Genomic DNA, 23,034 nt, shown 5'->3' on the forward strand with positions numbered 1-23,034 from the left:
ATTACTGGCTCATACCCCAGCAGGCACTTTGTGACCTCACTGTGATGATGAGGCAGGAGGTAGCAGCCGTGCTGGGGACAGGGCTCTGTCTGTGGTCTCTGACAGGCAGGGGAGCCAGAAGCCTGGTGTGAGGACTACCATTGTGATCTCAAGTCTTTCCTAGCTTTATAAATCAGGGGAGGTGAAAGGGTTAAACAGGAGAGCCTAAGAGCACAGGGGTCTGGGAACTTGCCTGCTCAAAATGTGAGTCTGCTAATGAGGCCTCTTTCCAGGAAGGCCAGCAGACAAGGGGCTGTCTACACTAAAGTAGATGCTAACAAGGATGGGCTTGGCTGTGATGAACAGGGGCTGAACGAGGTTAATGAATGGAGGACCCAGAGACAGGGCCTAATGGCTCTGGTGGCATTTCAAGCCAGAGCTCACTGGAGCCATGACCAGGAGCCCCAGTGATGAGGGGCTGCAGGGTCTGCGCAGGACCAAAGAGGGGCCTCTCCAAACTGCAGAGGGAGCTGAGTTAAACGGTCCCTCTGGCTAACCTTGCTGCACAAGTGTTAGCAACTTTGGGGGTGCTCCAGGGCAGGCCCTCCAGGGAGCAGGCTGGCGGGATAATGAGTGGCTGGGACATGGCACTGAGCCTCTGCAGCTGCTGGAGTTCTCCACGCTGCTCTGACGAACACTCAGCTCCTCCAGCAGCAGGGCTCTCCAAGTGGCCTCTTGGGCCTGAGTCATTTGCTGCTCCTTGCTCTACAAGGGCCCACGATGATGCTAATGGAAGCAGCCATTGTGACACCTCTGAGGATGCAGGGAGACTTTCCAAGACCTGCAAGGGCTCTGCACCTGGGAGTCAGGGCCTCCCATCTCTCTCTGCTGCACAGGTGTGAAGCAGAGCGTCCCCCTCCTGCATCTCATTCGAGCATCTCCCGGGGCTTAACCCCACCCCTCCCAGCCCCAGTGCCGAGGAAGTCCAGGTGCTCTGGTGCTCTGGGACCACCCAAAAAGCATATTCTCCACACAGCAAAGTCCTTGACAAGTCTAAGGTTGTTCATTTCTCGCAGCCTCATTTACAGAGGACTTAATCATGTGGCCAGTTGACAGATCACCTTTGATGATAAATCACTGTGCAATTTTTGGCACACATGTCAAAAAGAGTTCAGAGAATTGGGTGACATCTATTATACTTATTTGTGTGAAAGGCTTCTCAGCATGTAGAGCTATAAAAATGGAAGAAAATAAAGAGGCTGGGTCCTGATGCATCCACAGATTCACAAATAATTTCTTATTTGTTTCACTAAGATGTGTTTTCAACATTTTCCTTTCTAGGTTCAGCAATTACTTATAAAACATTTTAGACATCTATATTGTTTTAATCACTTGTACATTATATTTTATGTCAAAAATTAGTTGTAATAACTCAACCCAGACTTTTTAAAAAAACTCTTAGAATATTTTGTCATAGGAAGTTATTTCAATTCTAATTTCTAAATATTTATTTGTGGCAGAGAAGTATGATAAGGTGAGAAATAAACTTTCAACCATAAAAAATGCTGCATTACTAAGAAATTCTGTAGGGGGAATGAGATGAAAGTACAAGTTCCAAGAGAAAAGGAACATCCTAAAATTTCCAGCTGTTAAGGAAGAGCAGGTTGCATTTTTTTTAAATAGATGAGAGTATTAAATTACCACTGTTTGGATTTTATATGATGTATTGTAAAGCACTGTGGCAGTTTTATTTTAAAATGTAAATATTTACCAAATGCCAGAAATCACATCCTTCACAAGTTTTAAAATTTATGTGAAAAATATTAGATGCCAACTTAAAAATGTGCAAGATGAGATACATAATTTTAAAAATATGGGGTGGGGGGGCAGTATACCAAGAGCAAAAGCTCTTTCAAACCCCTGCCTGATGGCTCTCCCTGCCCTTTGACTCCCACCCTCTCCTGGAGGGAAGGGCAGATGGAGGCCAAGATGGAGCCAGCCCTGGTTATTACCCATGGAGGCTGCAGGGGCCAGCTCTATACCTCCCTCGAGACTCCAGAACAGGAAACAGGAACAGACCGCAGCCTGCTGGGGTGCACCTCTCCTTCATGCAGAATTAAACTGCCTTTGCATTAGCGGAAGGGCAGACACTGGCCTGGTGAACGTAAGGGACAGACCCGCAGGCATTGGTGGAGAGGGGGAACCGGCCCCAGGCCAGGGCGAGAGTCTCTGCAAATAAGGGTGGACCCGGCCCACCGTCCTTGGCCCACAGCACCCCTTCCCCTGAGGGGAGACTGCGTTTCCACAAAGGCATGGTTTATTTCTCAGATAGCACAGATGTTTCTGAATGGGAGACTGAAGCCCAGCCTCAGGTGGGGGCTGAGGGATTAGTTCCAGTCACCAAAGTCGAACTTTGGTTTCTGTTCTTTCTACCCTCCTCCTTCTCCCAAACCACCCCCCACCCCAGGCTTCTCCTCCCCATTTTGTCCTGTACTACGTATCTGGTTGGTCTAAGAGTATGTGCCATCCTGGCAGCATCTTCCTCCTCACCTGCCCCTCCCCCAGGCTCTGAATCTGTGGACCAGGATGAGAAGAGGCCCCTCAGGAAAGGAGGCAGCATATCCTTCTAAGAGCCCGAGGGGCAGGAGGATGGGGTCAGGGGTGGGGGTTAGGTGAGGCTTCTCTAGGTTGAGAGTCCCTGGGATGAAGCCAGTGGAATTCATCTCTTCAGCTGCTGTGCCTCCGTCCAATTGCAGGGGGCGCCACTGAACACAGAGGCAGAAGGCTTGGAGGGGCCAGCCATCACCCTGCTGCTGGTGGGAAGACCCTTAGCTGTGAGTGGGGGCAGAGGAGTCCCTTGTCGGTCATGAAAGCCCTTCCTGGCTCTGGGCCTCAGGTCTTCATCTTATAACAGGGTGACAGTAAGGATCCAGCCAGAGGCTCGTGTGGGCAATGTCTGAAGATCTGTGACCTGCTCGTCTCTGGGGGTTCCTGTGACTTCTCAGCTCGGCTCCCTCTCGCACTGAGACTTGGGGCCCTGCTGGCCCTGGTTCCTGAGACCCCCTTGTGCTTCCCTTCTCTCTGCCCCCACCAGGGCCTGCATGGCTGGAAGAACCTAGAGAAAGGTGCTGGAGGAAAATGGGGATGCTGTCCTGGTGGTCAAGTGATGGGTGAGATGGGGGCACTCAGAGGTCATACAGCGGCCGTCTGTTTAATGCTGTGGAAGCTGATCCGCGTGGGCGATGTGGGGATCGACATGGCCCGGGCCACGGGGACTCGGAGGGAGTGATGGTCCTGCCAGCGGTGCCACCTCTTCCTCACAGCTGAGCGTACCTGCAGGGGAGGGGAAGGATGATCCTGAGGTCCCAGCCAGTCCTCTCCCCTGCCCCCTGCCTCTTGCTGGGCCATCACAGGAGGCTGAGGTGGCCCACCTGACTGCCACCCTCACACTCAGAGACGGGCTGGTTCCAAAAGCAGGGTCCTTCTCACGTCCTCTGCAGCCCTGATCTTCTCTATGCCCCTGCAAGATATGCCCTGCTTACCCCAGCATGCAGCTGAGATGGAGCACTACTCATTTCAAGCCCTGACTGTCACTGGTGCCACTATTCTCATCTGCATTGCAATGGAAGAATTTTCTGCAAAATGGATCATGTCCCCCACATGCCGGCCTGCCACATGGCTAAACAGAATAAATGCTCTGCAAGCATTCACTGTTTGCTTGCTTTAGTGGCTCCTTCTCTCCCTGCCCTTTAGCAGCCCACCCTGGTCTCCACTGTGGACTCTCCTGCCTGGAGTCTGCTTTAACTGACTGAGACCCCAGCATGCAGACCCCACTATCACCCTATGCACGGGCAAGTGAAGGAGCCCCAGGATGCCACTGGAATTCCTCTGGGGTGTGTGGAAACTCTCGAGCCCTGGGAGGGTGTCTGCTTTCTGTCCCAGCACCCACGATGGGTCCTCACCGACCACGGGCCTGAGTGAGCCTCTCTCCTGCAAGTCTGCTCTGCTAGGATTCCAGGCTTTGTAAAGCTCACCAGGTTTCGCTGGAGCCTGGCTCTCTGAAACCACCTGGAGGCCTGTTGTCCCTCAAGCAGTAGGGAGATGGAAGGGTGCACTGGTGTCTCTCTGCTCCCTGGACCATAAAAGCCTGGATGCACAGCTTACATCCTGAGCGCATCTCAGGATGCGCTCTCCTGCCATCACCCATGTTCTGGCTTTCCTCTCCCATGAGCCCCTGCGGCCTGGGCTCCAACCCACCCAGCTTTCCGGGTACATTGTGGAGAGCTGGTGTATTGTTTCTGCCTCCAGAGTTGACCTTCTAAACTGGTTGGAGTCCCTGAGACAGGATTCCTGTCTCCCCAGAGCTGAGTGGTTTCTCTGGCCCTCCCTTTTCCAGAGTCAGGGACTCCCCTCAAATTGCCCTGGAGTGGGGTGTGAGGACCTCAGAGCCCAGGCCTACCTGGGACGGGTGTCATACCTCTCCATTGAAGAAGCAGTAGAAGACAGACACAAAGAAACCCTGGGAAGGAAGAGGGAGAGGTCAGTGGCCTGCTGGGGGAGCTGCTCTGCCTGGGGGGGTGGGGGTTGGAGCAGGGATGGGGTGGCTGGGGAACACTCTGACTCGGGCCCCCAGAGGCTCAGAGCTGGGTGGGCACCCCCATCACAGAGCAGGTTTACTGGGGTTCACTGTGAGCCAAAGGGTGCCCTAAGTCCTTGGAGCAGGGGCTGGGGCCTGCAGTAGGCGCAGGCAAGGGTGACCCTGATCCAGTCGGGGGTGGGCCCACCTGACCCTGGGTGTGCACACACTTGTACTTCAGTGTGTATGAAGTGAACCCTGCGGGGGCCAGCCCCATTGAAGTGCTCTATGAGGGCAGGGGTGCCTGAGCACGCCAGGTCAGGGAGGCTCACTGCGGCCCCATCCCACCATGCGACCCACCTGGAACGACTGCAGAAAGGAGTTGAAATAGATGAACACGATCTGTGACAGCTCGTCCTCCCCAGGGTTGACGAAGAAGAGCATGTAGGTAATGCCCAGAAGGGGCAGGAGAACCAGGGTGGCCTTCACCGCCTTCCTGTGGGGCGGAGGGGGAAAAGGTGACAAGACCCATCTGAGCCCAAACTTCAGGTGGGTCCTCACTGGCTGGTGTTTCTTCTGGGAGCCTGAGTGAGGCCCCCAGGTGAAACTCAGAGGGTCCTGCCCAGAGGCAGGGGATGCCCCAGATGGCCTCCTCATTCCTTCCCTGCTGAGGGTCGAGGCACCCATCACTTACCTGTACTGGATTGTCTCTGATGTGGTGGATGCTCGTAACTTTGTCATTAAGATCCTGACAATGTTGAACAGAAATATAAAGTTGATCTGGAGGGAGAAGGGCAGGGAGGAGAAAAGGAAGAGCCATGAGGTGGGGACGAGATGAGAGCCTTCTCCCCTGCAGCCCCCTGAAAATCCATGTCCCATGCACACTCCCGTTCCACCTGTCACCCCAGCACCTGCATGGGGTCCCAAGGCCTCTGCCCCTCCCTTCTAAGGGTAGGCAGGTACCCCATTTGCTCAGTCCCCTGTCATCATTCATTTTTTAGAGGAAAACGCTAAAATATTCACAGACACCTCTGAGGCCATGGGGATGAACAGGCTCCTGGGCTGACTCCGAGGCTCCTAGAAGGGCCTTATTTATCTTCATTCTGAGCCTTCTCTTAGCATCGGAGCCTGCCACACCCAGCCTCTCCCCAGGACCTGCCCATGTGGCCTCCCGGGGCAGCTTCAAGCTGTGTGTAGTCTCTGTGGGTGTGCAGGTGTTGGCCTGTCTGTGTGCTGCCCTCTCAACGTTCCATGTGGGTCTGTGCTCTGTGCCGGGATGTTTGCCTGGGAGTGTGCTCACGTATGAGTGTGTATCTGGGGACACGGACATGCCTGTGTCCCTCTTCATCCATCTCCAAGTACAAGTTGACAAGAAAGTGAGCACTGTAGGCCTGACACCCCAGGAGTCTCCCCCAGGAAAGAGGGAGATACATATTAACCCAGGGGTGTCTGCTGGGTCATGTGTGTACACACATCTGAGTATGTGCACACACACACACACGCCCTTCCTGTCCCAGGCCTGAGACTCTGTCATTTCTGAAGTCTCCTAAGTTCTGGACCCCAGACAGGGAATTTGGGGACATAGACATTCCTGTGGCCTCTGGATCACCCCTAAGCTTGAGGATGCTCCAGGGGCCTGGGGTGGGGGTGGGGGGTCCCTCCTCAGTCACAGCCTGCTGCTCTTGAACTGTAGTGGCATAGCCTGGTGAACCCAGGGTGAGGGGTGGTGGAAGCTTTCAGCCAGGGCTGCCATGGCCTAATGCACCTTGCTTCCTCTTGAGGCTCATCTAAGCTCTAGCTCCTGGGTTTCTGGTATATTCTCCTGGATCATGAGGTCACTTTGACACATAGGTAGATCCTAATTTTCTCATACAAGTGATACAAAACACTTGACCTTTTCTGATTCTTCCTAACTTCTCTGAAAAGAGAGGTTACTGGAATCAAAATATATTCTCATTTCTTCCATATTTCCCTACATTTTAAACCTTATTCACTAACAGTTCATAAACCCCTTAACCAATTCAATTATCCACTCATTTTTATCCATCATTCCTTTAATCCATCCATCCAAATATTACTCGACCACCTACCCACTTATTTAAAGTGTGACATTCATCTACCCATCCATCCAACCACCCATCCATCCATCTAAGTATCTATTCAACATTCCATTCATCAATTTATCTACCCTCTCACTCACTTAACAGATAACATACACAGATTCACTAACCACCTACCACCCACCCATCTACCCAATAAGCAGTTGCTGAGCACCTTTGAGTTACAAGGCCCCTTCTGTGAGGCAAGAGCAGGACAGGGGCTGCTGCAGAGGGTCTGGGAGACAAGGCCTTATCCCCTCTCCTCACACCAGGCAGGAGTTGGTGACACCGTTCCCACCCCATCTCAGCCTGGTCTGTGCAGCCCCAAAGTCACTCTTTCCTTTTGAGCTTGGCTCCCAGCCTCCCCATTTACAACATCTTCTCCACCTCATTTAACTGCAGGCACCTTCCTCCCTTCCCCAGGGAGGCACTGACACCACCCTCCCCACCACTTCCCAAACCTTCCCTGTCTGCACATGTGCAGAGGCAGGCAGGGAGGGAGGAGGCCTGACATCTCTTCCTTCTTGGCTTCAGACATGATTGGAGAGGAAGTCACAGCCCTTGGGAGTGTCCTCTGCATCCCTTCAGCTCTGGGTATTCGGGTGCTGCCATCACATCTCTGCTCCCTCTTCGCACCTCTCCCAGCCTTAGCTTCTTGTCATGCACATTCACTGGCTCAAGCAACATAGCCAGCCTGCTAGCCTTGCCTGATCTATAGCGTCTCAGAGGCCCAGGTCCTGAGTCCAACTACATGCAGGGCCCTGTCTGGGCCATGGAGAAAGCCCAGATGACTCACATCCCTGACCACAAGGCTGCTGAACACACCAAGTTCTTCAACTAGAGTATGCACATCAAAGGTGCTTATTCCAAATACAGATCCTGGACCTACCCCAGAGATTTCCAGTGGCAGATGAGGGCCCTGGAACCTGCATTTGGGACAGGGGAAGCTGAGATGCTGCAGAGCAAGACACCATCCATGGAACAAAGAGCCGAGTCTTTCGCCAGACAGACCTCACGTGCCATCCACCATTCACCTGTAGCTGCAGGGGGCAGTTTCCAGGCTGGGGCTTTCTCTGGTGCCAGGGGATCTAGCTCAGAAAACAGAGAGGGGCCTGGAAAGGAGGGGATTCCAGGTCCCCAGGGCATCCTCCACTGATGGGACATGAAGCGTGTGGGTAAGTAACCTGGCTTCCCAACCGAGGGTCAGTTCTGAGACTCTTCCACTTGCTGCCCCAGGGAAGCCTGCTCATCACTACACCTCTGTCAGTTTCCTTCCTTGTCTTCTGCTTTCACTCTCATTCTACTTCCGGGGACCACCTCCTCCATAAACACACATGGCTCTAATTTCAGCTATTCCAACTAGAATCTGCGTGGCCTTGGGCAAATTGCTTAATTAACCTTTCTGAGCTTCTGCTTCCTTGCTGGTCTAGCAGGGATTGCCACCGAGCCTGTCTGGGAAGGTCCACTCACGTTCAAATACTCACGGAGAGCACCGAGCTTGTGCTTTTCCCACGCCGACAACAATGACAACAGCCTCCCGCAAACCCACCCAAGCCAACTCACTTCCCAGAACCCAGAAACAAGCACGGGTCTCTCAGACAGTAGTGAGCTGCCAGGGGACAGCAGCAGTGGGAGGGGCACCAAGCTCGCATTCAATGGAAGGGACAGCAAGAGGTGGTGGGTGACCCGCCCCTTAGGTCTCAGCTCAGCTAGCTATGAGTGGTAACCCTGTATAGTCATTTCATCTCTCAGGTTCTTCATCTGTGAAACAGGGGCATTATCCCCACCTCCAGGCTTCAAGGATGTGAGGACCGGAAATGAAGATAGAGCTTCTGGAAGGGTTGAACTTAGAACCTGGAAGCCCTGTCCATGCACATAGCAGAGTGTGGGCTGGGTCCACAGGGAAAGACAAGCACAGGATCCTCAGTGAGGGTGGAACCAAAGGAGGGGGTGTGGACAGGAGGTGGGAATCGGGTCCTGGCATTGGGCCTTCCTGGCTTCCCTGGTAGCTCAGAAGGTAAAGAATCTGCCTGCTAATGCAGGAGACCCGGGTTCTTTCCCTGGGTCAGGAAGATTCCCCTGGAGAAGGGCGTAGCAACCCATCCCAGTATTCTTGCTTGGAGAATTCCACAGGCAGAGGAGCCTGGCAGGCCACAGACCATGGGGCGGCAAAGAGTCTGACATGACTGAGTGACTAACACACACACACACACACACACACACACACACACACACACACACACACACACTGGGCCTTCCCAGCCCGTCCCCCTTCTCTGTGCATTTCCTCACTGCTGTCCAGCATCTTTGCAGAGGGGGCTCGCACCCCACCCAGGTCAGCCTTCCTTGGCTGGTTCTCAGGCTCATCAGAAGCCTTCTCCCTCCAGAATGGGCTCTTGGCTGCTGGTGGGGAAGGGATGGGTCTCATGGGGTTTCCATTTACACTGTGGAGGGGGTGGGGATCAGTGACTCATTGCAGCTGGGAATCCAAGGACAATGATCCCTCCAACTGACTGCTGACAATGAATGGCTTCCATTTCTGAAATGAATGGAGCCCCGATGGTAGAGTTTCAGGCAGTGGGTAAAAACCTTCTTAGTCATATATATCAAGGACACTCCAAAGAAGGGGTCAAATGAATCCTGGAGGAAGTTACAAAAGGGTGAAGAGTAAGGAGATAAAAAGAGATAAACAGTCTTTGTCTCTAAGGTAGACCAAAGAAACCCCCATTAGGCACCTGCTGTGAGCAAGAGGGGCATGGCCATTCCCTCTCAAGCTTCCCACAGGGAGCGAGTGGCCCTTTAAGGAAGCTGGTACATACAGGAGCCTGAAATTACCAAGCCTGAAATAAGTCTTACGTAAATGCCAATTTCTTATGGGGCTCTTTTGTATGTTTCTTTTTTTTTTTAAATGTATGATATATAATGGGTTCATTTTTTTGCAGAATGCAGCCTCTACTTAAACTCTACCTTAATTAAAGCTCACTGTGGTTTAGAGACATGGCGGCAATTATATCTTAGATGTGAATACTTTTGGCAAAGGGCGGGGAGCTGGGTAAGGAACAATTGCTCATTATGCTCTGCTTCATTCAGTCCCACTGCTCCAGGCTGGGGGCGGTGGGCTGAGCCCTGGAGGAGGTCTCTGTGGGTGGAGGGAGAGGTAGGTCTGGGCTGAATCGAATCCTGCAGACCCTTCTCTTGTCACCAGTTGCCCCCTCTCCCCCGGCCTGGCTGTCTCGACATTGAACCTGGCAAGGGGATGTCAGAGGCACTAGAAATCTGCCAGTCAGACCCACTCTCTGTCCAGAGAAAGAACCCAAGGGCCAGAGAGGGGAAGGGGGCTGCATCAGGGTGTAGAGTGTTGGAAAAGAGAGGATGGAGTGCCAAGCAGTGTGGTACTGTGCACAGAGTGTGTGTGGGGGCGGGGGGAGCGGCTGCTCCAGGCCACGTCCTTCCCCGGCATCTCTGTGGTGGGTCCTCTGCAGTCCTCCGGGTGCCCAGCCCCATCCCAGTTCCCACTGAGGACCTACCAGGAGCACGAGGATGATGGGGCCCTGGTAGATGTAGTCCACCAGGTCTCCGGGCTCCTTGCCAAACCAGCACCTGCAAAGATGGGGTGGCTGTAAGTGGCCTGCTGAACCAGAGCCTGGGACCACTGCAGCCTTGGAGCCAGGGCCCTCTGGCTTGATCCTTTCTGAGACCCCATCTTCATGGCTGCTCCTCCCGCTAAAGCCTGGGTGGACAACCCCAGACTCACTGACCTCCTTGGCTCACTCCTGAGCTGCCTTTTGCCCTACGTGGAGGGTCTGGTCTCCTCAGATAGACTGCGGGAGGGTCTGGGTCTCCTTCTCCTCACTCCTCCACCCCCATCCCAGACTGCTGGGCCCAGGGCTAGACCCACAAGAGACTCATGAATGGAGAGCTGGGTTCCCCCTTGCTGGCCCAAAGCCCAGCTGCCTGCACCACCTGTTCCCGCATTGCTTGGAACACGCCGCTCCTGTGCCAGGCACTTAGCCACACAAAGCTGCAGGTGTGGAAGCGGGAGCCTTCTCCCAGTGGATCCCCAGCCTCATGCACTCAGGGGAGGAAGCCAGCTTCTATGCTGGTTGGTTATTCTCTGGGGGTGCCAGGAGTGGAGAAGCTTCAGGGTCTGGGCAGGGTTAGCCCAGGACCCAGTCTGGCTGTCAGCAACTCTTAGTGGACTGCAGAAAGGGCCCTGCAGACTTCAGGAAGTTCTGTCTTCCACAACCCTCAAGGCCACCCAGTGCACACTGCCTAGGTGTGTGCGCTCACTGCTGGCTTCCTAGCACAGGGATTTGTTTCTTTGCTTAAATGCCCCCACGACGGGAAGCTCACTACCTCTCAAGGCAGCCCTCTCACTCTTGGGAAGCTTTTATTGCTAGGAGCCTGGAAACTACCCCATTCCTGCCCCCGCCCCTAAATCTCATCTGTTCTCTCCAGCCTTGGAGACTGCTGGAAGATCTGAACATAGAGACTGACATTCCTTGTCTTCTCTTCTCTCAGCTGGTGGCTCCCAGCTTCCCCACCATTCCTTGGCTGACCTGTTGCCACCATCTGTGCTGAGGCTATTTCAAAGTCTCTGGTGCAGAGGGCCCCAGTGTGGAACACTGCACCCCAGGCAGAGACTGGGATGCAGAGTAAAACAAGTGTCCACTGGCCTGACCCGGGGCATCTGTGAGTGGCTCAATGCCACAATCTTGGATGTGCTCTGGCCTGAAACCTGGGAGTCCTTGGCCTCCTCCATATGGCTCAAGCCAGGCTCGCCACACCCAAATCTAGGAGGAGGCCTTACCCAAGGCCAAGGGATTCATGCATTGGACACCTAAAAGAACCATGATTCCTAACTCAGTTCCACAAAGTTGACTTGACACTATCACACGAGTACCTCTGGGTGCCGGGGAAAGTTTTTCAATTTTAAAACAATGGAAAAGTGCATCTGTCCTGGCATGGCTGCAGTTCCTACCTGCTCACGGCTGGCCAGTCCTACTTACTGTTCATTCTCGTAGTAGAGCTTGCCAATGGCCCAGGCGATGACGATGGGGCAGGGGACGCCTGAAAGAAGGACAGATACAGCTGCAGTGGACAGAGAGATGGTCAGGAGACCCTCATGTAGAGCACAGAGTCGGGGGACTACAAAGGGCTAGGACATTGTTTCCAATCATTCAACTGCAGGCCATCTAGGACCTTGGGGGGCCCTGTTCCTAGACCCCTGCCCACCCCTCCCCCACTCTCAGCTATCCCCTCCAAGCAGGTCAGAGAGATGAGAGGACAGTGTGATTTTCTGAGATTTTTTGATAGAGAAGTGGAGCTGGCCAGCTCCTCTTTTGAGGTGAGAGACAAAGGTCTTTGGATCAGCCATTCCAAGCAAGAAGAGGAGGACCATTTGTGGACTGTCCTCTTGGAGGGACTATTTGCTTCTCCCTCGTCTACGTGGAGGAGAGCTCCTGCCTCCTCAGACTGTCCTGGGGATGGTAGATGGCAATGTGGTGCCATCCTTGGACCCAAGATGAAAGGAGGTGACCCTGTCAGCAGAATCCTCTCCCCACTAGACCCTGCAGGCCCCCCGGGACCCTCACACCATCCAATGAAGAGGAAGAGCCACTTGCGCAGGCGCTCGGTGGAGTAGGTCATGACAATGGCCGTGTGCAGGTAGCAGCCCTCTACGAACATCCAGAAGAAGTTTGTCACCACGAAGTAGTTGAAGATGGTGGTGATGCAGCGGCACCAGACCTGCACGGGGCAAGCGGTAGTCAGCAGGCGCCTGGAGCCAAGCCCCCCGGTGCACAGCTCGCATGCTGACAGAGGGGAGTCATTCAGCAGGTGCCTGGAGCCAAGCCCCCAGGTGCATGGCTTGCGTGCTGACAGAGGGGAGTCATTTGCGTTAGGTCACGGACCCGGAATTAAACACTCTCGAATCTCATTGGGGGAAACTTCATCCTTCATCATTCGTCTTTCAGTTTTTCAGATTAAGGGGCCAGGCTCCCCTGGAACCACGGTGTCTGACTTCTCCCTGGTGATTTCTTATCTCCTTTTTCATAAAAGAAAGTGGGAGTCTGGCTCTGAGCTTTCTGCAGGGAGAGGCTAGAACTGAACAGCACTGCTGTGTATCACTGTCATTTTCTCCAGCATGTGCGTTGGGTTCAGGAGCTCAGTAATGTACGACTCTCTGAGACCCCATAGACTGTAGCCTGCCAGGCTCCTTTGTGCATGGGATTTTATCAGCAAGGATACTGGAGTGGGTTGTCATTTCCTCCTCTGGGGGATCTTCCTGACCCAAGGATCGACTGAACCCATGTCTCCTGCCTTGGCAGGTGGATTCTTTACCACTAAGCCACCTAGCAAGCCTATTTTCTTGAGGATCACCTTCAGTTCACAGCAAATCAGCCTGGTTTCCATTTAGGGATGGACAATGAAATTTCATGCAGAAAAAAATTAGTGAGTCAATTAAAAGAAAACTGCTATTGAAATAGTACAGGGTCTGTGAAGGTGAGCCACAGCTCTGGAGGTGATCGTCCCAGATTCCCGGGTTTAGGAAATTCTGGGCTTAGCATGATCGCAGCTGTCTCTGGAATGGAGAAGGAAACGGCGACCCACTCCAGTGTTCTTGCCTGGAGAATCCCAGGAGGGAGAGCCTCGTAGGGGGAGCCTCGTAGGCTGCCGTCTATAGGGTCGCACAGAGTCGAACACAACTGAAGTGACTTAGCAGCAGCAACAGCAGCAGCAGCTGTCTCTGGAGGGAGACTCGCTATTGCTGGGGCCTCTGGCAAGTGGCCTAACGTCTCTGAACCTCACTGCATTGTAGAGGAAAAGATAATGCCATCTTACAGGCTGGTTCCAGGAGACGGAGGTGGCAAAGGCAGGCACCACGAAATGAATGCCGTTGCCACGTGCCTTCTCAGTTGAGGGGAATTTGTCCTTGTCCCTCTGAGCAGAGTTACTACCACTCCCTCAGAGGACAAGCCTGCCCAGAGCCATCATGGGCCACAGCCCAGACCTCTTCTCAATGGACCCTACCCAGCCATCTTCCCTGGGGATTTGTCCCCAGGGCACCCTCAGAGCTGAGAACGTGGGCAGTGGCGGTCAGAGGAGCCCTGTCATGGGAAGCGGACTGTGGACGGCTCAGCCCCTCTCTGTCAGGCTCTAATAGCCTCGGCTGTCAGAGCACCAGCTGAGCTAATCTCAGCCTCTGTGGCTTCCCCCCATGATCCCAGTCCTGATCTTGGACTCCATGTGGCCGTCTGTCTTCTTTGTTCTGAGAAAGTCCTGCTGAGGAGGGACTCCAAAGATCCTCTCCTCCAAACCCTGCTTTCCCCACCCCCCCAAGTTAACAATGCCTTGTCAATACAAGCCAACAGTGGGCTGCACGACACCCCAAACTGACTGAATTCCATTGATGCTGAGGCAAGGCTCGACGAGGGGCCAAGTCAAAAGGCAAACCGGGCTGGGTGTGCGCTCAGGACTAGCCATCCAAAGACAATGTATTGAGCAGTCTCTAACAGTGGACAAAAGAGCTCTGTGCATGGCTCCATTCTAGGCTCTGGTTTCACAACCTGGACGCAGTACAACAGCGGTTGACACAAATCCAGGGTGGGCAGCTAACGTGCTGTTCTGCTCAATGTCCTGATGGCCCAGCTGCAGAGGCATCATAACAATGTAATCTAACCTTTCTGAGCCTCGGTTTCCATGTCTGGAAAATTCCATGTAGGAAAATTCCTACAACTCTCTAATTGGAATCAAGTGAGCTAAAGCTCAATAGAGGTTAATTTCAGCCCCCTTTCCTCTAAGGGACCTTCGGGAGGTGCTGAATGCACGAGACAGGGAGTGGAACAGGATAAACCAAAGTCTGGTGTCTGGTCTGAGCGGCTCTCAAGACCCCATCTGGAGCCCCATTCCCCCACTCCCGGCTCTGGAGGGACAATGATGTGGTAGAGGTGAGCTCAGGTTCAGGTCTGCATGTGAAGATGGGGTGAGAGAGGTGGGAGCCCCCCAACCCCCCAGGCCCAGCCCAAACCTCCACCCACGACCTCATTGCTCTCGTGCACTTCGTGGTCGATGAGCTGCAGCAGGAACCACATGACATTCCGCAGGATAAAGGTGGTGATGAGATTCCAGTGAATCACGTTCCGCAGACAGCGAATGCTCCTGTGCGAGACCCAGGACAGCTGTCAGCCGGGTCAGGCTGCACCTGGGCTCAGAGCTCAGTTGGGTCAGCTGGGCCTGTGCCCCTCCCTCTGACCCGAGGTGAGGGAGAGACTTAGCCTGGGATGAAGGCAAGGCAGTCTTCCAGGGCCAGCACCCCTTTTGCATTCTGCATGCCTGCTAGCGGTCAGTGCTCTGGTGCCTCCTCAAACCTCTTTTGTCCTTTGGCCCGAGGGTCGCCGGAGTGGAGGTTAGAATGTCTGGGATGGGGAAGGGGATGCCATGTGGGGTGGGGGGGGAGGGCGGAGAAAAAGCAGGGGTGAGGTGGACTCACCGCAGGGCCAGGAAAAGCAGGAAGGCACCCACGAGGGCTGCCACGGACACGCAGTGGCCCAGGTAGTTGACGATGAGTGCAATTCGGTAGTGCAGGTCGTACTTCCTCTGCTGGACAGACAGACAGACACACAGGCAGCTGGAGGCCTGGGGCACGCGGCTACTCTAGCGACGGCCACCTAGTGGGTCCTGACCTCGGGGGGCAGAAGAGGCTCCAAGTGTCACCAGCACACCTGGCTCCCACAGCTGTCTCCTGTCAGCCCTGCGTGGCTCTTGGTATAAACGGCTGTGGTCAGGAGTCCCGACATGCACTTTGGGGCAGATCTGAACACAACGTATCCTGAGCTACGCCAGAATTGTGGGGATGTAGACTCTGTTTTATTTTATTTTTGTAATTAATTTATTTTAATTGGAGGCTAATTACTTTACAATATTGTGGTTTTTGCCATATATTGACATGAATCAGCCATGGGCGTACATGTGTCCCCCCATCCTGAACCCCACTCCCACCTCCCTCCCCATCGCTTCTATTTTATTTGTAATTCTGGAATGGAAGTAGCTACACCTGTGTCTTGTCCCAGCCCACACCCTAGTGGGATGCGCCTCCGAGTGCATGGACGTCTACCTCTGGGACTCGGTTTTGGCATCTGTGTAATGAAGCCAACCTGCCCTCTCGTCTCTGAAGCAGCGAACTGTGTATGGCAGGTCTGGGGGTCCCTTGGGACCAGTCTGCTCTGGGTACAGCTGTGAGGGGGTGTCTTGTCTGTAGAGATTTTAAGAAGAGTATCAAGGCCAAATAAAAGTCAGTCTGCTTTATCACCACTCACTGGCAATTCTAAACAGAGGCAATGATTAAGATAATCCTTCCTGTCAGGGCAGACTGTCCCGACACCCCGCCCTCACTTTGGTTTACCAGTGTTCACATCTCAAGCACTGTGAGATGGAGAGTGAAGGCGGAGGGCCAGAGGGGACCACTTTCTCTCCTTTACGACCGTCCTGCTTGCCTCTCTTGTGGCCTCACTATAGACCTCCTTTGGCTCACATTTTGTAGAATCACTTTCTCAGGGTAGACAAATGTTTTTTCTCTGAACTTGGACTTCTTTTGGGGAAAAGTTACAGCCTCACTGGGGGCTGTAATGGGTGAATGAGGAGGAAGATGGAGGTGGGATGTGTCTTTTGGAGTCAGGAGTGAGAAGTAGCTTCAAAGGGGAGGAGGTTGGCACCACAGACAGTAGGGAATCCAGTTCCAGAGCAAGGGGAGGGGTGAAGTCTGAAGGGGACCCAGCTTCCTGCAGGGAATAGCCCTCTGAGCACTGTGCCTGTTTCCACATGGGGTCGCAGAATCAGAATGCCGGATGGGGAAACAGGCCCAGAGGAGGGGCGTCACACAGCCTGTCAGAGGTGGGGACACTGGTCACATGGTCATTCCCTGCTGTGTCGGTGCCACCTTGCTTGCATCCCTCACCAGCTGAACTCTCCTGAAGGTGGGGCTCTATGTCCCCTTCTCTACGCACCACAACGTCACTGAGCACAGGACGGGGACAAGAGGGGCAAAAAGTGGTGGGTGGTTGCCACAGGGCTGGTTCTGCCCACCTTGGAACCCTCTGTGCTCAGTCTGAGTCCTACTACTTATGCAAGGACCAAGGGTGGGGCAGGTGGGGACACTCACCTTATCATCCAAAATGGGTTCACACTGTGAGTAGTTGATCCGCGAGGCCCACGTCCCATTCTCCAAGCACTCTCGGTAGGCATTCCCTACAAAAGATGTCAAGCACCAAGCAGGGGCGGCGGTCACTTCTCTCCTCAAGAACTCTCCCTGGCTCCCTGGTACCCACAGGTTAAGGTCCCTACATTTCAGTCTCTCTAGACCTGCAAACACAACACGCCTGACATTCACGTGAAAGTCATTAATGTGAAACGTGCATAGAAGGCTTACCCCTCCCCCCGGGGGTAGCTAAAAGGCATGATTAAACCCATTTCTGATACAATCTTTGACTAGCAATTTGTACATTTCCTTTAATTTTGTTCGAAACTGAACCCCAGGGACTTCCCTGGTGGTCCAATGACTAAGCCTCCACGCTCCCAATGCAGTGGGTCCAGGTTTGATTCTGGTCGGGGAACTAGTGCCCACACACTGAAACCAAGAATTTGCACACCACAACTAAAAATTCTGCATGGCACTACTAGAGATCCCACGTGCTTCAGTGAAGAGTGAAGATCCTGTGTGTTGCAACTAAGACCCGGCGCAGTAAATAAACATTAAAAAAAAAAAAGATTGAACGCCATTGTGAGCCCTGGGATGTGGCTGAAGATTCACTACTTTTAGCACGATGAATAGTTTCCAAACCTATCATAGTCATTTTATGCTCCTGAGATCCATACTTTCCCACCAGCACTTCCATGTGCTCCGCAGTCACTATTTACACGCAGGTGTCTGCCCCGTGCCAGCTCCTCTTCTGCTTCATTTACATGCGCCCATTCGATCCTCACAGCAACCCGATGGAGGAAGCCCTAAGATTAACCCATTTTATAGATGAGAAAAGTGAGGCACAAGGCAATCGAGCAGCTTGCCAAGGATACAGAGATAAGAAGATTCCAACCCAGAAGGTCCAGTTCAGGGCTTATGTTCCTAACCCCTAAGCCACTGGGCAGTGGTACAGGAACGACAGCAATGTGGGGCAACAAGACTGCTGCTGACCTGGAGCTGCGGCTGCTTGGGAGGCCACCACGTGATGTCTAAATGTTTGAGAACTCGCCTCTGTGTTCAAGTTGGAGTGTGATGTGCAAAAAGACATTTCAGAACATCTGTGTCTGATACACAGAAGGGAGGGCTTTATTGAAAGGGGATGCACAAAGTTCAAAGAATGCTCCTATTTTCTTTAAATCCTAGCTTGACTGTCAAGATCTAGCTCCTAAGCCACCCTCTCCATGCGACAGAGGTAGCCCACTGTCACCTCCAGCCAGGAGGAACCTCTCATATCTGATAACTCCAAAGCCCTCTGCTGCCTCTGCTCGGCATTTTGCTGTTTTCTGTACCTTACCTCCCCCGCTTACTCAGAAACTCTAAACCACCCGTTGTTCAGCGGTAATTTGTACCAGGGTTCTGCTCTCTGGCTAATGGGCAGTTGTTTGTGGATTTTTCTTTTGCGCTTACGTTTGAATCACAATACAAAGCTAATTAAAATAAATGGTTCACAGAGCACAGAGTCACAGAGCTGGAGGGGGGAACCTTAGATTGTTTTTGGAAGCAATGAATTCTGAAATAATTAAGTTACCTTAAAAATCCACTTCCGCTGAGCTAACAGTGAGTTAAAAGCAATGAAATTATGAAGGCATACTTGCTGAAGAGCAGAAACAATGGCGGAGATTCTATTAGCCTAATTGTTTTTTAATTTGAGCTCATAGGTTTTTCAAATTTGGGGTTGTTAGTGGCCTACTCCTGACTCCTGGGCCTGTCACCTGTCAGCGAGGTCCCCGGCCAGGGTATGAGTCAGTTAGGCCAGTGTTGGTCTGACACCGACTCTGACCCAGTGCAAGGACATCAGCTCCTTGCCCCTCACTGTGGCACCCAGCCCCAGTGGGGTCTCTCCCCCTACAGGTTTGTTATATACAGAAGAGTTGTATGTGCAGAGAATGTGATGCATAGGATCAGTGATGGCACTGAACTAAGTAAGAGCAAAGGGTGAAGCCAAAAGGACCAATGTAAAGGCATTTGGGAAGGGTGAGTGCTTTATCAAATAAACAGTCCCTCCCTGATAGGGGTTTAGAGTCCCTCTCAAAAGACATGGGTGAGATGAGACAGACTCTGATTCTGGCTAGAGTCCAAAAGGCAGAAAATTTTATCTTCTATGGATGTGTTCTTAGATGTTATCCAGGCTTCAGAAGTTCAGTGCTAAGCTCCTTCCTCCAGGAAGGCCTTTTTGATTGCTTCCATCTAAACAGTCTCTTTCTCCTGCGTCTTCCAATACCTCCATGCTCCTCAGTCCTGACAGCCTGAGCCCCACACTTAAGCACTTACATATGACCCGGACCTGAGTTGTTCAGGTGCATGAGTCTGGTGTCTCAGATCAGTGTGGGGCTCCCTGAGGATGTTGTTATTGTCCAGTTGCCCAGTCATGTCTGATTCTCTGAGACCCCATGGACTGCAGCGTGCCAGGGCTCCCTGTCCCTCACCATCTCCCAAAGTTTGCCCAAGTTCACGTCCATTGCATCAGTGATGCCATCCAGCCATCTTATCCTCTGATGCCTTCTTCCTCTTCCCAGCATCTTTCCCAGCATCAGGGACTTTTCCAATGAATCGGCTGTTCACATCAGATGACCAAAATACTGGAGTTTCAGCATCAGTCTTTCCAACGAGTATTCAGGGTTGATTTCCCTTAAGATTGACTGGTTTAAGGCTGTCCAAGGGACTCTCAGGAATCTTCTCCAGGACCACAGTTCGAGGCATCAATTCCTACCCCTGAGCTGAGAACACTCATCTCCCAAGTACGGTATCTTGTGGTGGTACTGACCATGGGTGGGCTTGAGGATGGGAGGGGTCAGGCTAGAGAGGCTGCAGATCTGAGACCTTTCTGGTCCTCTACATCAATGCCCTTGGGGTACCAAGCTCTATGGAATTCTGTCTCCTCCTTTATTTCCGCCGCCCCCTGGAGTCCACCCCTCTCCTGTCCCCCCCACCCACCTCCTCTCTGGTCATCTTGCCTGGACTGGTACAGCAGCCTCCTCTCTCGCCTCCCTGCCTCATCGCTTGTCCCCCTTGACCTCTGTCCTTTAGCCCCATTTCATGTTAATATCTAAATAAAAGCCATCTGCTGCTGCTGCTGCGTGCATGCTCAGTCATGTTAACTCTTTGAGACCCCACGGACTGTAGCCCACCAGGCTCCTCAGACCATGGGGATTCTCCAGGCAAGAATACTGGAGTGGGTTGCCATTTCCTTCTCCAGGGGATCTTCCCAACCCAGGGATCGAACCCATATCTCCTACATCTCCTGCATTGGCAAGCAGATTCTTTACTACTGAGCTACCTGGGAAGCCCAATAAAGGCCATGAACAGCTTTTTACCGTTCTGGAGAATAAAGTCCAACTTTCCAGGTGTGCTAATCAAGGCTCTTGACACTCGGGCCCCAGCAGAACTTGCCTGACCCCTCGCTACCTCTCCACATGGCTGGTGATATTTGCACCAGCAGGCCTGGCACACACCACCCCTCAAGACTCTCACCCAATACCCACTGACAAACTCCCACCTCTCTTTTAACCCCAAGCTCTAATGCCGCCGCCTCCTGGAGGCTTCCCCAGTACCCAGGGTACTAATCTCTTCCTTTTCCCTCTAAACACCTCCTTTATGTCTTCCCATTTTTTGAAACATAGGTCTTCATACTCTATTGCCCTTGAACTACAGCAGCACATCCATTTCATATCATAGTCCAGCACACACACATATCCCTCACATGACTAAATCCAGTTTCACAAAGCAAATTTTATCTTACCACAGCTATAATAGTTTCTTTCTATTCTTTTCTAACGAATTACATGTATTTTATACCCAAATGCTAGTCATGACCCCCTAAATTTACTTCACAATCTGCTATCAACACAGTTTGAAAAAGAAAAATCTTCTAGAGCATTTGACATCATCACTATGGGCTTAATCTCTTTAGAATTGATCCTTCTTTTCTTTGCTACTGAACTTAAGCTCCCTGGGGACAGACAAGTAGACAGAAACCATATTGGAGTCAACAGATCCTGCCTCGGGGGTGAGCCATTGAGTACATGTGGGCTGAATCAAATTAACTCAAACCTGGGGAAGTAGGGTCTGAGATGTGGGATGTAGTGGTGGGAGGGGGCTTCCCCCTCTGGGGACCCAGTCATGCCTGGGAATAAGGCTCTGGTTATATACAATGAGTACCAGGAGGCTGGAAGACAGATGTTCCCAGCACTTCGGGAGAGTTGGCTAATGAGGACACTGAGCCCTCAGGCACAGCCTCAGACAGAAGAAAGGAAGACTGGAAGAGTCCCCACTGGGAACCAGAGGAAGATGGGCACGGAGAGTGTGAGGGCAGGTGGTCAGGCCAGAATTGTGGGGATGGAGGCAGAAAGGTGGGTGCCTGTTACCACAGCAATACAGGTGCCCCACCAAAGACAGATGCCAGTGGTGTGCAGTGTGGTCTTCCAGGGGCATCAGGGTCTGTATGATGCAGGCAAGGTCTTCTCTTCCAGGGCTCTGTGGTCTGGGAAGCCCGGACTCTAACCCTGGCAGCATGACAGGACTCTGCCCCGAGTGGCCCTGGCCTGTTGAAAGCTCTCATTACAATATGCTGTCTCCCTTTCAGATGCTGACACTTTGATGAGAGTTTCTGGTTTGGGCAGCACCTGAGTGGTCCAGGAGCCTGGTTGGGAGAAGATGGAAGCCTACATTCTAGCTGTAGTTTTGTCTCTGGCTGATTAAGTGATGTTGGTTAAGTCCTACCCCTTTCAGCCTCAGCTTCCCCACTCATGAAAAGTAATGTAAACTGCTTCTCAGTGATGCTATATTGGCATTTCAGGGGGGTCAAGCATTTGCTGCATGGGACTTTTCAATCTGCTAAATGCCAGTAGTACCCTCAAGCCAGTGTAACAACCTCAGACATCCATATGTCACTTTTAAGCACTCCTGAGGTTGGCACTTCTATCTCTGATAGTCGAACCAGCAGTGTATGGGAGATGGGGACCATGAGGGACCATTTTTTGAGTGGTAGTTATGAAGCAGAGTGCAAGAGTCAGGCGGGGCGTGGGATGAGTGAGACTGTGGTGGAGGAGCAGCAATGTGGTCATTGGCTGTGTGGAAAGAAAATGACAAGAAGTGAGGGTGGAAAGGTGCTGACAGGGAGACGGGAAGGGCCAGAAGCAGTATTTACTGAAGGAATGAGGTCACTGTGCGGGACTGAAACTTTCAGTACCACGGATAGCAGAACGCTACCACTCGCTACTTCTCACCCTGGATGCAGCTTCAGTGAACTGGAGAGCTCCTAAGATCTAACCCTAAGCCTACCCCCATCCCACGTTCACCATCAGCCCTGTGCCAACAGCAGTTTCCCTGAGCTACCCGAACAATGTGCGTCTCCCTGAGTTAAGCCTGCACATTTCCTGTCTTGATCTGATTACTGCACGTTGGTGGGGGTAGAGGTGGGGGCAGCTGGTGATGTTGACCCTAACTCGGAGCCCACCTGCCGCACTGAGAGACTGAGAATCTGCCATCATCAACCCAGTCATCAGGTTAGGAAGGGCCTCTCAGGGCCATCTGCTTGTGACAGAGGGGAAGGGAACTTCTTTCCCATTTTTTCAGTGTTGTGTGGACACTGCTCTCCAGACCCCACCATCACTCTGGACCTCCCCAAACCCCCAGCTCTCTATTTCTGCCTTCTGTCCTTGAGTAGGTGTGGGAGGGGTAAATGTCCACACCTACAGCAGAGAGTGGGGAAACTGAGTCAGGAAGGCACAACGCAGACCCTTCTGGGTCCATGACAAAGGGAAGAGGTATGAGTAGCATCCAGCTCACTGTGTGAGATCACTGGCCTCTCCAGGGAAGGGCAAGTGGGAGGAGGCGCCTACCCTTGATCGGGCCGCTATTGTGCAGGCTCCCTCCTTCCAGTCATGCCTAGCAACGCTCCATCGGCTTGTCGCCATGACGCCGGCCAGCAGAGGGAGGCTGGGAGAAGGACCCTCGAGGCAGAGGCTGCTGTAGAGAGGAGGATGTCAGGGGAAGGGGGCCCCGAGAACTCATCCAGCTCCCCACCCACCTCATACAGAGAAACTGAGGCTCAAAGAGGAGAAAAACCTGCCCAAAGGTGAGATAAGTAGAATTAGAACTGGCTCCCAACCATCGTTTCTGTGAACTGATGGGGGGTGGGGGCA

General features: G+C 52.8%; 1 protein-coding gene across 4 annotated transcripts in view; it reads right to left on the minus strand.

Annotated features, from left to right (window-relative positions):
* Positions 1 to 1,701: 1,701 nt before the first annotated feature.
* Positions 1,702 to 23,034, minus strand: part of CRHR2 (corticotropin releasing hormone receptor 2) — a 44,676-nt gene continuing 23,343 nt past the window's right edge. For 2 of the 4 annotated variants that reach the window (XM_027539452.1, XM_027539454.1), the window contains 10 exons: positions 16,814 to 16,899; positions 15,146 to 15,255; positions 14,697 to 14,814; positions 12,249 to 12,402; positions 11,664 to 11,724; positions 10,182 to 10,254; positions 5,250 to 5,335; positions 4,916 to 5,051; positions 4,457 to 4,498; positions 1,702 to 3,312 (listed from right to left, as the gene is read on the minus strand). In XM_027539452.1, the coding sequence (XP_027395253.1) occupies positions 3,172 to 3,312; positions 4,457 to 4,498; positions 4,916 to 5,051; positions 5,250 to 5,335; positions 10,182 to 10,254; positions 11,664 to 11,724; positions 12,249 to 12,402; positions 14,697 to 14,814; positions 15,146 to 15,255; positions 16,814 to 16,899 (1,007 nt within the window). In that variant the 3' untranslated portion in view covers positions 1,702 to 3,171. The remainder of the gene's footprint in view (positions 3,313 to 4,456; positions 4,499 to 4,915; positions 5,052 to 5,249; positions 5,336 to 10,181; positions 10,255 to 11,663; positions 11,725 to 12,248; positions 12,403 to 14,696; positions 14,815 to 15,145; positions 15,256 to 16,813; positions 16,900 to 23,034) is intronic. The other 2 variants (XM_027539453.1, XM_027539455.1) reach the window with 1 other exon arrangement.

The sequence above is a fragment of the Bos indicus x Bos taurus genome, chromosome 4, assembly GCF_003369695.1.
Source record: "Bos indicus x Bos taurus breed Angus x Brahman F1 hybrid chromosome 4, Bos_hybrid_MaternalHap_v2.0, whole genome shotgun sequence".
Lineage (NCBI taxonomy): Eukaryota > Metazoa > Chordata > Mammalia > Artiodactyla > Bovidae > Bos > Bos indicus x Bos taurus.